This window comes from Somniosus microcephalus, chromosome 8, assembly GCF_052327205.1.
Source record: "Somniosus microcephalus isolate GS21.2 chromosome 8, FLI_Smic_1.0, whole genome shotgun sequence".
Taxonomy (NCBI): Eukaryota; Metazoa; Chordata; class Chondrichthyes; order Squaliformes; family Somniosidae; genus Somniosus; species Somniosus microcephalus.
Genome location: NC_140994.1, coordinates 98,443,313 through 98,456,367, shown reverse-complemented (window position 1 = coordinate 98,456,367; position 13,055 = coordinate 98,443,313). Strand labels below are relative to the sequence as shown.

Below are 13,055 nucleotides of genomic sequence, written 5' to 3'. Positions count from 1 at the left end.
TACCCTTGACAGCTGTAACCTTAGTCGTGGTTCTTGGGGGAGGAGCAGTTTTATAGATTGCAGCTGTAACCTTAGTAATGGCTCTTGGGGGAGGAGCAGTTTTATAGATAGTAGCTGCAAAACTAACAGGAGCTCTTGACCGGTATACCTTAGAAAAGTGGCCTTTCTTACTAACAGCGGCTCTTGACTGGTATACCTTAGAAAAGTGACCTTTCTTGCTGCGATGATTGCAAGTCGCGTTACGAGCAGGACAAAATTTCCTATAATAGAACGCACCTCCACAGAAGAAACACTAGGGTGGGGTCATCATCAGTGTAGGTTTCTAGGATAGGCTTGTCATCAGCTGGGTTGGAGTCGTCGCCCGTGAGGGCTTCCGCCCGAGGCCTATCGAAAGAGTCACTAAAAGTGATAGCAGCAGCCCGTGCACGTGGTGAAAGATAGGTGTCTGCATTCCTCTTTGCTAAGTCCAGAGAACATGCCTGGTCATAGGCATCCTGTAACTTGAGGCTTTTATTCTCCAACAGACGCTGACGTATGAAGGGAGATGCAATCCCATTAATAAAGGAATCACAAATTAACTCCTCCTGGTACTGCTCAGCTATAACAGCTTTAAGATTACAATTCTTGCTGAGCCTGCGAAGTTTCTGAAGGAACTCGTCAAGTGATTCCCTGGATTGTTGTCGAGTTGTGGCCAGTAGATGCCGAGCAAAAATTTCATTTGGGGACTTGACATATAGCTGCTGTAGTATTTGGATAGCGGCATCATAGTCTACGCAGTCTTCGATATAATCAAACACATGAGGGGATACATAATTCGCAAGTATCTCTAATTTATCAGGAACATTTTCACCACACACCCTAAGGAAGTTGCTGAAAGTATGATACCAGTGTTTCCATACCTTAGCAGCTGTAATTCGGGTTCAGGTCGAGACGGGCGGGTCTGAGTAGTTTCTCCATGATGGATCGATTACTTGTGAGTTCTCTTCTACGGTTCGAGTCGTAGCTGGCTGTTCCCAAAATCACCCAAAGCGTGGAGTCGATATCAAGTTGATTAAATTGACGTAATAAAACTCACTACACACTTGGTTTGAGCATAAAGCAAGGCTTTAATCAACTTGTTTCAGAACATGGAGGTCTAGTTGTACTTCACTAGTTCCTTGTCTTACAAAATGTCCCTGAAAAGCTGGGGCCGACGCCCGAGTATTTATGCTCCTTGGACGGCGCCACCAGCTGGCCGTCCAGCGTTATTTCACAAGCAGTTTCTTGATGGATGATGAGATTTATAACACCATGTACACCACGTCAACCGCATTGCCCTCATCAACCCTTTGTTACCTCATCAAAAAACTCGATCAAGTTGGTTAAACACGATTTGCCTTTAACAAATCCATGCTGACTTACCTTAATTAATCCACAGTTGTCCAAGTGGCTGTTAATTTTGTCCCTGATTATTGTTTCTAAAAGCTTCCCCACTGCCAAAGTTAAACTGACTGGCCTGTAGTTGCTGGGTTTATCTTTACACCCTTTTTTGAACAAGGGTGTAACATTTGCAATTCTCCAGTCCTCTGACACCACCCCCGTTTCTAAGGAGGATTGGAAGATTATGGCCAGTACCTCCACGATTTCTTCCTTCACGTCCCTCAGCATCCTAGGATGCATCCCATCTGGTCCTGATGACTTATCTACTTTAAGTACAGCGAGCCTTTCTAGTACCTCTTTATCAATTTTTATCCCATCCCAGTATCTCCTCTACCTCCTCCTTCACTATGTCTTTATCCCATCCCAGTATCTCCTCTACCTCCTCCTTCACTATGTCTATGGCAGTATCTTCTGCCTTGGTGAAGACAGATGCAAAGTACTCATTTAGCACCTCAGCCATACCCTCTACCTCCATGCGTAGGTCTCCTTTTTGGTCCCTAATCAGCCCCACCCCTCCTCTTACTACCCACTACTATTTATATGCCTATAGAAGACTTTTGGATTACCTTTTATGTTAGCTGCCATTCTATTCTCATACCCTCTCTTTGCCCCTCTTATTTTCTTTTTCACTTCTCCTCTGAACTTTCTATATTTAGCCTGATTCTCAGATGTATTCTCGACCTGACGCCTGTCATACGCGCTCTTTTTCTGCTTCATCTTACTCTTATCTCCCTTGGGAAGACCGAAGCCATTGTCTTCGGGCCCCACCACAGACTCCATTCCCTAGCCACTGACTCCATCCCTCTCCCTAGCATCTGTCTGAGGCTGAACCAGACTGTTCGCAACCTTGGTGTCATATTTGACCCTGAAATGAGCCGCCGACCACATATCCATGGCATAACTAAGACTACATATTTCCACCTCCGTAACATTGCCTGTCTCCGCCCCTGCCTCATCAATGCCTTTGTTATCTCTAGACTTGACTATTCCAACGCACTCCTAGCTGGCCTCCCACATTCTACCCTATGTAAACTTGAGGTCATCCAAAACTCAGCTGCTCGTGTCCTAACTTGCACCAAGTCCTGTTCGTCCATCACCCCTGTGCTCGCTGACCTACATTGGCTCCCGGTTCAGCAACGCCTTGACTTCAAAATTCTCATCCTTGTTTTCAAATCCCTCCATGGCCTCGCCCCTTCCTATCTCTGTAATCTTATTCAGCCCCACAACCCCCCGAGATATCTGCGCTGCTCAAATTCTACCATCTTGAGAATCCCTGATTATAATCGCTCAATCATTGGTGGCCGTGCCTTCAGCTGCCTAGGCCCTAAGTTCTGGAACTCCCTCCCTAAACCTCTCTACCTTGCTTTCCTCCTTTAAGACGCTCCTTAAAACCTACCTCTTTGACCAAGCTTTTGGTCATCTGCCCTAATTTTTTATGTGGCTCGGTGTCAATTTTTTGTCTTATAACACTCCTGTGAAGCACCTTGGGACATTTTACTATGTTAAAGGTGCTATATAAGTACAAGTTATCATTGATTCATCATCCAGGGAGCTCTGACTTTAGTGGCACTACCTTTCCCCCTAGTGAGAATGTACCTCGACTGTACCCGAACTATTTCCTATTTAAAGGCAGCCCATTGTTCCATTACAGTTTTGCCTGCCAATCTTTGATTCCAATTTACCCGGGCCAGATCCGTTCTCATCCTACTGAAATTGGCCTTCCTCCAATTAAGTATTTTTACTCTAGATTGCTCCCTGTCCTTTTCCATAGCTAATCTAAACCTTATGATACTATGATCACTATTCCCTAAATGTTCACCTACTGACACTTGCTCCACTTGACCTACCTCATTCCCCAGATCCAGCAATGCCTCCTTCCTCGTTGGGCCCAAAACATACTGATCAAGAAAGTCCTCCTGACACTTCAGAAATTCTTCCCCCTCTCTGCCCTTTACACTATTACTATCATAGTCTATATTAGGATAGTTGAAGTCCCCCATTATCACTGCTCTATAGTTTTTGCATCTCTCTGTAATTTCTCTGCAAATTTGCTCCTCCATATTTTTCCCACTAGTTGGTGGCTTATAGAATACACCTAGTAGTGTAATGGCACCTCTATTATTTCTTAACTCTAGCCATATAGATTCTGTCCTTAACACCTCTAGGACATCCTCTCTCTCCAGCACTGTAACATTCCCCTTAACCAATACTGGCACACCACCTCCTATCTTTCCTGAACACCTTATATCCAGGTATATTTAATACCCAATCCTGCCCTTTTTTGAGCCAGGTCTCCATTATTTCCAAGACATCATATTCCCATTTGCGCCTGCAGCTCACTAACCTTGTTTACTATGCTTCGTACGTTCTCATAAATACACTATAAACCTTTCTTAGACTATCCTGTGTTCTCTGTTAGTCTGACTCTACCTAATATCTTACTATTTCTTACTTTAGTGCAATCCGTCTCTCCCAATCCGTTGTGCCCTTTGTTTCTTCTTTCTAATGCTACACCCTGGTGCCCATCCTCCTGCCAACTTAGTTTAAACCCTCCCCAACACTAGCAAACCTCCCCGCGAGGATATTGGTTCCGGCTCTGTTGAGGTGCAAGCCGTCCGGCCTGTACAGGTCCCACCTCCCCTAGAACCGGCCCCAATACCCCAGGAATCTGAAGCCCTCCCTCCTGCAGCATCTCTCCAGCCACGCATTCATCTGCTCTATCTTCTTATTTCTTTAGTCACTCACGCGTAGCACCGGGAATAATCAAGAGATTAATACCTTTTGAGGTCCTGCTTTTTAATCTCTTTCCTAGCTCCCTGAAATTTGCTGCAGGACCTCATCCCTCTTTCTACCTATGTTGTTGGTACCGATATGGACCACGACCTCTGGCTGTTCATCCTCCCCCGTCAGAATGTTCTGCAGCCGCTCGGTGACCCTGGCACCAGGGAGGCAACATACCATCCTGGAGTCACGTCTGCGGCCGCAGAAACGCCTGCCTGCTCCCCTAACTATCGAATCCCCTACCACTATTGCTTTCCCTTTCTTTCTCCTCCCCTCCTTTACAGCTGAGTCACCTGTGGTGCCATGGACTTGGCTCTGGCTGTACTCCCCAGAGGAACCATCACCCTCACCAGCACTCAGAAAAGAATACTGTTTGGAGAGCGAGATGCACTCAGGGGACCCCTGCACTACCTGCCTGGTCCTCCTCTTCTGTCTGGCGGTCACCCATTCCCTCTCTGCCTGCACACTCCTTATCTGCGGGGTGACCACCTCCTGAAACGTGCTATCCACGTAGCTCTCAGCCTCACGGATGCACCGCAGTGACGCCAGCTGCCGCTCAAACTCCAAAACCCGGAGCTCGAGCTCCTCCAGCTGACGACACTTCCTGCACACGTGGTTGTCCAGGACACGGGAAGCATCCTGAAGTCCCCACATGGCACAGGATGCGCATCCCATGGGACTGAGCTGCCCTGCCATGCCTTTATTTATTCGACTATTAACTAACTTTACAGAAAATTAAGACTAAGATGTACCTAATTCAAGTTATTAATATAATATATGATTAACAATTACTAATTTAATATAGTATTAACAGTTATTAATTTAATGTAGTTTTAACAGTTACTAATCTCTAATCTGCTTTACCCCTAACCAGCTATTTAACCCTGGCCCCTAACTTGAAGGGCCCCTCTCTGATCGCGCTCTTTAGCAGAACTTAGCAGAAATAAACTTAAAACTTAAAAAAAAACTCACTAGCTACTCACCAATCAGCTCCTTCCCTTGTGCTGACATCACTTTAGATTTTTTACTCTGATGTCACTCTTTCAAATTCTGCCTGTGTTGAGTTGCTCCACTCTTTATCCCCGCTCCGCTCCTGCTCGGGTCCGCTCCTTCTGGTCTCGGGCCTGCTCTCGCATTATTCCTGCTCAGCACTCGCTATATTTAAATGGGAGTTTAAAAGGAATTTCAAGACTGGCATTGGGGACAGTGACATTAGAAAAACAGTTTGCTCTTTGTAAAAGTTAATGGTGTGTTTTCTTCTTATTTCAGACGGATGTTGCCAATACAATGTGTGGCTATAAAACTCTTGATCAGCAGGTATGTATTTTTAGTATTTTTTTTAATGTTTTGTTTTATTTACCCTTTATTTCCAGCTAGCTTTTCTCTTTCCCTTCCTCCTCTCCTAAAAGTGTTGTGCTGGCTGCACCTCAAAGCAGCCAACCTTCATGTGTGATGCTTAGTTTGGGTTCCGCCAGCACCACCCGGCTCCAGACCTCATTACAGCCTTGGTCCCAACAGGGACAAAAGAGCTGAATTCCACAGAGTGACTGCCCTTGACATCGGGGCAGTAAATAAAAGTGAAGTCAATGGGGATCAAGGGAAAAGTCTCCAGTGCCAGGAGTCATACCTGGTGTTATATATCTCATAATTCATCAAGAAACTACTCGTGAAATAATGCTGGACGGCCAGCTGGTGGCGCCGTCCATGGAGTATAAATTCCAGGGACATTTTGTAAGACAAGGAACTAGTGAAGTACAACTAGACCTCCATGTTCTGAAACAAGTTAATTAAAGCCTTGCTTTATGCTCAAACCAAGTGCGTAGTGAGTTTTATTACATCACCTGGCACAAAGGAAGAATGGCTGTGGTTGTTGGAGGCACTGTGGGAGTATCTTCACCACATAGACTACAGTGAATCAAGAAGATGGCCCACCACCGCCTTCCTAAAGGCAACTAGGGGTGGGCAATAAATGCTGGCCTTGCTAGCGATGCCCATATACCGAGAATTCATTTTAAAAAACCTTGGCTGAGTGCTGACAGGCTATTCCAACTCCAAGCACAATGAGACCTAAATTAAACAATGTTACACCTGTAACGGGCGCAATGATGACAATCTAGCAGAGTGACAGCCCGCGCCTGATTTGTGCAGGTGTTTGGGCCGCTGCTAAATTACAATTCTTGTGTACAGGTTGGCTAGGAGTACTGTGCACAAGCTGGTTACAATTCCTGCATACAGATTGGTTCCGAGTTCCGGTCACAGACTGATTCCGAGTCCTGTGCACAGGCTGGTTACAATTCCTGTATACACATTGGTTCCGAGTTCTGGTCACAGACTGATTCCGAGTACTGTGCACAAGCTGGTTACAATTCCTGCATACAGATTGGTTCCGAGTTCTGGTCACAGACTCATTCCGAGTCCTGTGCACAGGCTGGTTACAATTCCTGTATACACATTGGTTCCGAGTTCTGGTCACAGACTGATTCCGAGTCCTGTGCACAGGCTGGTTACAATTCCTGTATACACATTGGTTCCGAGTTCCGGTCACAGACTGATTCCGAGTCCTGTGCACAGGCTGGTTACAATTCCTGCATACACATTGGTTCCGAGTTCTGGTCACAGACTGATTCCGAGTCCTGTGCACAGGCTGGTTACAATTCCTGTATACACATTGGTTCTGAGTTCCAGTCACAGACTGATTCCGAGTCCTGTGCACAGGCTGGTTACAATTCCTGTATACACATTGGTTCCGAGTTCTGGTCACAGACTCATTCCGAGTCCTGTGCACAGGCTGGTTACAATTCCTGTATACAGATTGGTTCCGAGTTCTGGTCACAGACTCATTCCGAGTCCTGTGCACAGGCTGGTTTTGGCTCCTACATGGAAACTTCACTAAAAAATTGTCTTGACACTTGTCTCATTGCTAGAGAATGTTCTGATATGCAGCCCAGTAAATGTGTATAAGGAGATATATTTCATGGTGTCAGCACTACCATCAAACTTTTAAGAAAAAGGTATCTCTTCAATAATCCATATTTTACATTTTATCCACAGCGTTTAAGTCTCCTTCACACCATCTATGTCGGTGGGTGCACAGATGCGGTGCTGAATTGGTTCTTGGGACACTATGCGGCCATGGCTGGCCTTCTGTTGAGTATAATAGTACCACAGGTAACCTTTGCTTTACTATAGGCTAATTTCATGATCAAAGTGTAGAGAGAATCGTCAGGATTTTCCCAAATGATATTTGTATAGACTTGGCATGGTATTGATTCCCTGTGCACGCACGTGCACTAATTAATAATGTTTCCCTCCAACATTCACCAGCCTTAATCCACGAGTGAATGAGCCGGGTGACCTGCTCACAGAATCTGGCAGTGGTGCTGGGAACTGGAGGGACCCAAGGCGATTTTCTCTTGATTGCTGTGTGAAGGTGGCAAGCAGTGTTCCCCTTAATTAATTTTGGGTGCGTGGCCCATTCAAAATACTGCGCATGCGTGGCTTTTCCCATTGAAAAGCCGGTGAGCTGGCTGCGCGGGAGGTCCAGAGAGCTGTGCGGCTGCACAGCTTAAAGGGAACATTGGTGGCAAGCTTCTGTTCAGTCTCAGGCAGTTGCTGTGGGATGGGGAAGGAATGACTGAAAGTGTAGGCAGGATAGCACTAGTGTTTGCCTCTTGCTGTTATTCAGCACACAGGAAGAAACTTAATTAGAAATCAATGCTGAAGCAAAAGCGAAACTAGCAGCTTAAAATACAAAATAAATCCTGATGGGAAAGCCATTCACTTTTACTATTGTCACATTGTGAATAGCAGAGTCCAGAATTAAAGAAATTCCATCAAGATTCCATATTAATGCCCTGGAGTGCAGTGTATATCACACCATTGGACAGGTTCCTGTGATAATACGATGACTTTTACACTAGTGCAGTTTATACAGTGATTTTATTATCCCAGAGAGGGAAGCACTGAGTGATAGAAGGATATTGCTCTTGTAGTGTCCGCGCCTTAATAATACACGGACTGCAGGAGAACAATAAAACAGGTATTTACTGAACGGAGGGTAACTTAAGACTGAAGTACAGAAGCCTGCTATGGCTTTATATACAGGGGTGGTCACTGCTGGTACTGCAGTATAGAATCAGTTCTTCTCTTAAAGGTACATACACAACAATTCCTCCCCTTTTAGATAAACAGTACATAACATTCATTTAACAACGAAATAATAACTAATTACAATTACAATTTTCTCTGTACTATATACATCAACTGAAATAATCATTTATAAGTTCAGTCTTTGAGGAGGCTTCATGATCCTGACTGGATAACGCCTTTCTCGAGTATCGTGTTCTTGCGGCGGAGTTGATTCTGGCTCATTGTCATTGGTTGGTTCGTCAGCTTCCAATACCACTGCTTCTGAGGTAGACGCAATCTGTACTTCGGGTTCATCACCAGGTGCACCTGCTCGTGGTATGGGTTTGGCTTGTTCCTGTGACTCTAGAATCTGGTCAGCATGGCGTCTCACGATGCTCTCTCCAATGTCCACTGTGTACATTAGTGGTCCCTGCTGTGTGCATATCGTTCCTGGCTGCCATTTTTCTGTTCGGTAGTCACGGGCCAAGACTGGTTGCCCTATCTTGAAGCTCCTGGTTGGCTTCTCATTGATGTGCTGGAATTGCTTATCCTCAACATCTCGTCTTATGTTTGGCTTGAGCAAATCCAGGCGACATCTTAGCCTTCGGTTGAAGAACATTATGGCTGGAGTTTGGTTGGTGACTGCATGTGTCAAGAAATTATCCACCTTGTGTTGTAGTGGTATGTCGTCATTATGCATTGCCTTTTTAAAGGTCTGAACAAACCTCTCAGCCAATCCATTTGTGGCTGGATGATATGGGGCAGATGTGTAATGTTTCACCCCATTATTCCTCAGAAACCTCCGGAAATCCTCGGACACAAACTGTGGCCCATTGTCGGAGCAAATCTGTTCTGGCAAGCCATTCCTGGCGAAGATGGTCCGTAGGACTGCAATAGTTTTCTCCGTGGTGGTGGAGGACATTTTGATGACCTCTGGCCATTTTGAATGGGCGTCCACAGCGATTAGGAACATTGAGTCCATAAATGGACCAGCAAAATCAATGTGTACCCGTTGCCATGGAGATAAGGGCCACTCCCATGGATGTAGCGGGGCCTGTGGTGGAGCGTTTTGGACCTTCTGGCATCCTGTGCATCTCTTGGTCATATCCTCGATTTCTTTATCGATTCCCGGCCACCACACAAATGCCCTGGCTAGGCTCTTCATTTTTACCCCTCCCAGATGACCCTCATGAAGCTCATTGAGCACTCTATCTCTCAACTTGGGTGGAATTACCACTCGGGATCCACACATCAAGGTCCCCCGGCACACTGACAGCTGTTCTCTCCTTGGCGAGAATGCTGGCAACAGTGAGTCGCCATGTGCTGGCCATCCCTTCACCGTCAAATCATAGACCCGAGAGAGTTTGTAACAGGTAGACATTCGACTATGGTCGCATGGAATATCTCAACAGGGTCCACTGCAGGTGCTTCCTCTACCGTAGGCAACGGTAGGCGCGACAGCCCATCAGCGTTTCCATGCTGTTTCGTACCCTTGTGCTCTATGTCGTACTGATGTGCCCCTAGAAAAAGTGACCAGCTTTGCCGCCGTTGCGCCGTCATCACCGGAACGCCCTTCTTTGGGTTAAAAATGGAGACCAGGGGCTGATGATCAGTCAGTAGGGTGAATTTCTGCCCGTGCAGATAGTGATTGAACTTCTTCACCCCCCACACCAGGCTGAGGGCCTCCCTGTCAATCTGGGCGTAGTTACGCTCGGCTGAGGTTAACGAGCGCGACGCAAAGGCTATTGGCCTCTCTGAACCATCAAGGAATTTGTGTGACAGCACTGCTCCGATGCCGTAGGGAGACGCATCACATGCTAACCGAATCGGTAGTGTTGGATTGTAGTGGGCCAATACTTCTTTTGAAGTGATTAGGCATTTACATTTCTGAAAGGCACGCTTACACTCATCACTCCATTTCCATGTTACTCCAGTTTGCAGTAGGGCGTTCAGTGGGTGCAGAATTGTAGATAAATTCGGCAAGAACTTATGGTAGTAGTTCACCAACCCGAGGAACGACCTCAGTTGCGACACATTTTCTGGTGCTGGAGCCTTGACTACAGCCTCAATCTTGTCCGGCGACTTATGCAACCCTTCCTCATCAATCATGTGGCCACAATACGAGATTTGTCTCCTGAAGAACTCGCATTTGGGGCGGTTGGCTCATAGCCCATATTCCTGTAATCTCGTGAGCACCTGCTCCAGGTTGGCAAGGTGTTCACTGTCATTTTCGCCCGTAACCAGGATGTCGTCCAAATAACACTGGGTCCCCGGGATCCCTTGCAGGACTTGTTCCATCGCCCTCTGCCAAATAGCCGGGGCTGATGCTACCCCGAATACTAGTCGATTGTACTGGTAAAGGCCTTTGTGAGTGTTTATCATGAGGTATTTCCTAGATGCTTCTTCCACCTCCATTTGTAGATACGCTTGGGCCAGATCAATCTTTGTAAAGCGTTTCCCTCCAGATAGTGAGGCGAAAATATCTTCTATCCGTGGAAGTGGATATTGTACTGTGTGCAGGACTGGGTTCACAGTTACCTTGAAGTCCCCACAGATGCGAACCTTCTTCGGCTCCCTAGGCGTGCTGCTCAATGATTTCTTCATTACAGGAACGATGGGTGTGGCCCACTTGCTCCAGTCCACCTTGGACAGCACACCCGAACGCTCCAGACTCTCCAGCTGTGCTTCAACGGCTGGGCGGATCGCGTAAGGTACCGGTCTGGCCTTAAAAAATTTTGGGTTTGCGTTATCTTCGATTTTTATCGTTGCCGTTACTCCTTTTAGAGTCCCAAGTCCTTGTTGGAACACCTCTTTCGCGTCAGTTAGAATTTTTGACAGTCGTCCAGGTGTGACGTCATCATTCTTTTTATCAGTCACAGTTAGCGCCTGAATGGAATGCCAATCCAATTGTATTTTTCGGATCCATTCACGTCCCAATAGTGGTGGTCCTCCATCCGGTAGTATATATAGATACAGTTTCTGTGTTTCCTTGCCGTTGTGTTCAACTGGCACCCTTATTTTCCCTCTGGGGTAGACTTTTTGCCCCATGTATGTCTTCAATACAATGGACGTGTCCTTCAAGGGTATGTGTGAGAATAGCCGCTCATAGTCTCGTCGATTCATGACAGTTAGGGCTGATCCTGTGTCCAATTCCATCTTTACTGGGGACCCTGCTATCATGAGGGTGACCCAAATAGTTCGGTGATCCTCCTTTGCGATCACGTTGTGTAACTTTAGACAACTTAGTCTCCTGCTCCCGGAGTCCTTATCACTCTCCTGATCTTCCGAACTACTGTCTGTCAATTTCTTTACTTTCTTGTACTTGTCCTTCGTAGTTCTTGTAGTGTTGGTTTTCTTTCCCGACCTGCAGACTCTTGCTATGTGTCCCATTTTCCCACATTGCCTGCATACTTTGTCCTTAAACCAGCAGTCCTTCTGATCATGGGTTGTTCTGCCGCAGCGATAGCACTTTTCTGCTCCATACGCCATTTCGTTAGCGCTGTATTCCTGTGGTTTCTGTTGTATTTCCGCAGCTCCCCATGCTGCTGCTTCATAGGATACTGCCACGCTGAAAGCCTGTTCTAGCGTCAGGTCCTTTTCCGAAAGTAGTCGTTTCTGGGTTCCTTCACTCTGGAGCCCGCAGGCAAACTTATCCCGTAAGGTGTCTGCCAGTCCTGCTCCGAACTGGCAGTGCTTCGATAACTTGCGTAGTTCCGTAAGATAGTCAGCATTGCTCTCATCTTTGTGCTGGTTTCTTTTATGGAACTTGAATCTTTCTGCTTCCGCAATAGGCCGTACGTTCTCGCGCCCATCAAATTTAATAATACCGACGCCTTCTTTCCACCGGCCACCTCATTTGCCATGCAGTACACTTCAATCCTTTCCACATACGTGGTCCAGTCTTCTACCTCGTTGTCGAAAGCAGTGATACTGCCACTTTTCGGCATCTTGGGTGATTTAAAATGGCGCCTCCCGCGCTTTTTCTTCTTCACCAATGGATTAAAATGGCGCCTCCCGCGCTTTTCCTTCTTCCCCAATGGAATAAAATGGCGCCTCCTGCGCGTTTCCTTCTTCCCCTTGCTGCCACGCTGCTCCTAGCGTTCTGCAAGGTAATGGCGGCGACCTGCGGCTTCGGCGTGTCTCACTTTTCCTTCCCCTTGTTTTATTTTCGCTACGCTGCCCGGTTCTTGAGCACCGACCGCGCCCTGTGCGCTCCACCCTCTCTCTCTTTTCCTCCCGACGACGCTGCTCGGCCCCTTTGCAGAGCCGCTCGATCGAGCTCAAGCCCGCCGCAGTCCGGAAGGGTCAGCGCACTACCTGCTACTAGCACGATTTGCTGGAACACCTTGACTGGGGAGCCAAGCCCAGCTCTCCACAGCCTCTCCTGCAACTCTCCGAACTCCGAGGGATCCTTGGGCGGTTGCCCGCGGTCGACGCCCGTTGCTCTGACTTTGACCTCCAAGAAGCCTCTTCTCAGGGAAAGATCCCCGTGAGGTGATGCAGTACTGCAGGTGAGTTCGAACCTGTTCGTCGCCACTGTAGTGTCCGCGCCTTAATAATACACGGACTGCAGGAGAACAATAAAACAGGTATTTACTGAACGGAGGGTAACTTAAGACTGAAGTACAGAAGCCTGCTATGGCTTTATATACAGGGGTGGTCACTGCTGGTACTGCAGTATAGAATCAGTTCTTCTCTTAAAGGTACATACACAACAGCTCTGAGGA

General features: G+C 46.9%; 1 protein-coding gene across 4 annotated transcripts in view; it reads left to right on the top strand.

Annotated features, from left to right (window-relative positions):
* The window catches only part of tspan15 (tetraspanin 15), an 876,670-nt gene that overhangs the window by 741,769 nt on the left and 121,846 nt on the right, over positions 1 to 13,055 (top strand). For all 4 annotated transcript variants that reach the window (XM_085995040.1, XM_085995037.1, XM_085995036.1 and 1 more), the window contains 2 exons: positions 5,470 to 5,517; positions 7,252 to 7,368. In XM_085995040.1, the coding sequence (XP_085851166.1) occupies positions 5,470 to 5,517; positions 7,252 to 7,368 (165 nt within the window). The remainder of the gene's footprint in view (positions 1 to 5,469; positions 5,518 to 7,251; positions 7,369 to 13,055) is intronic.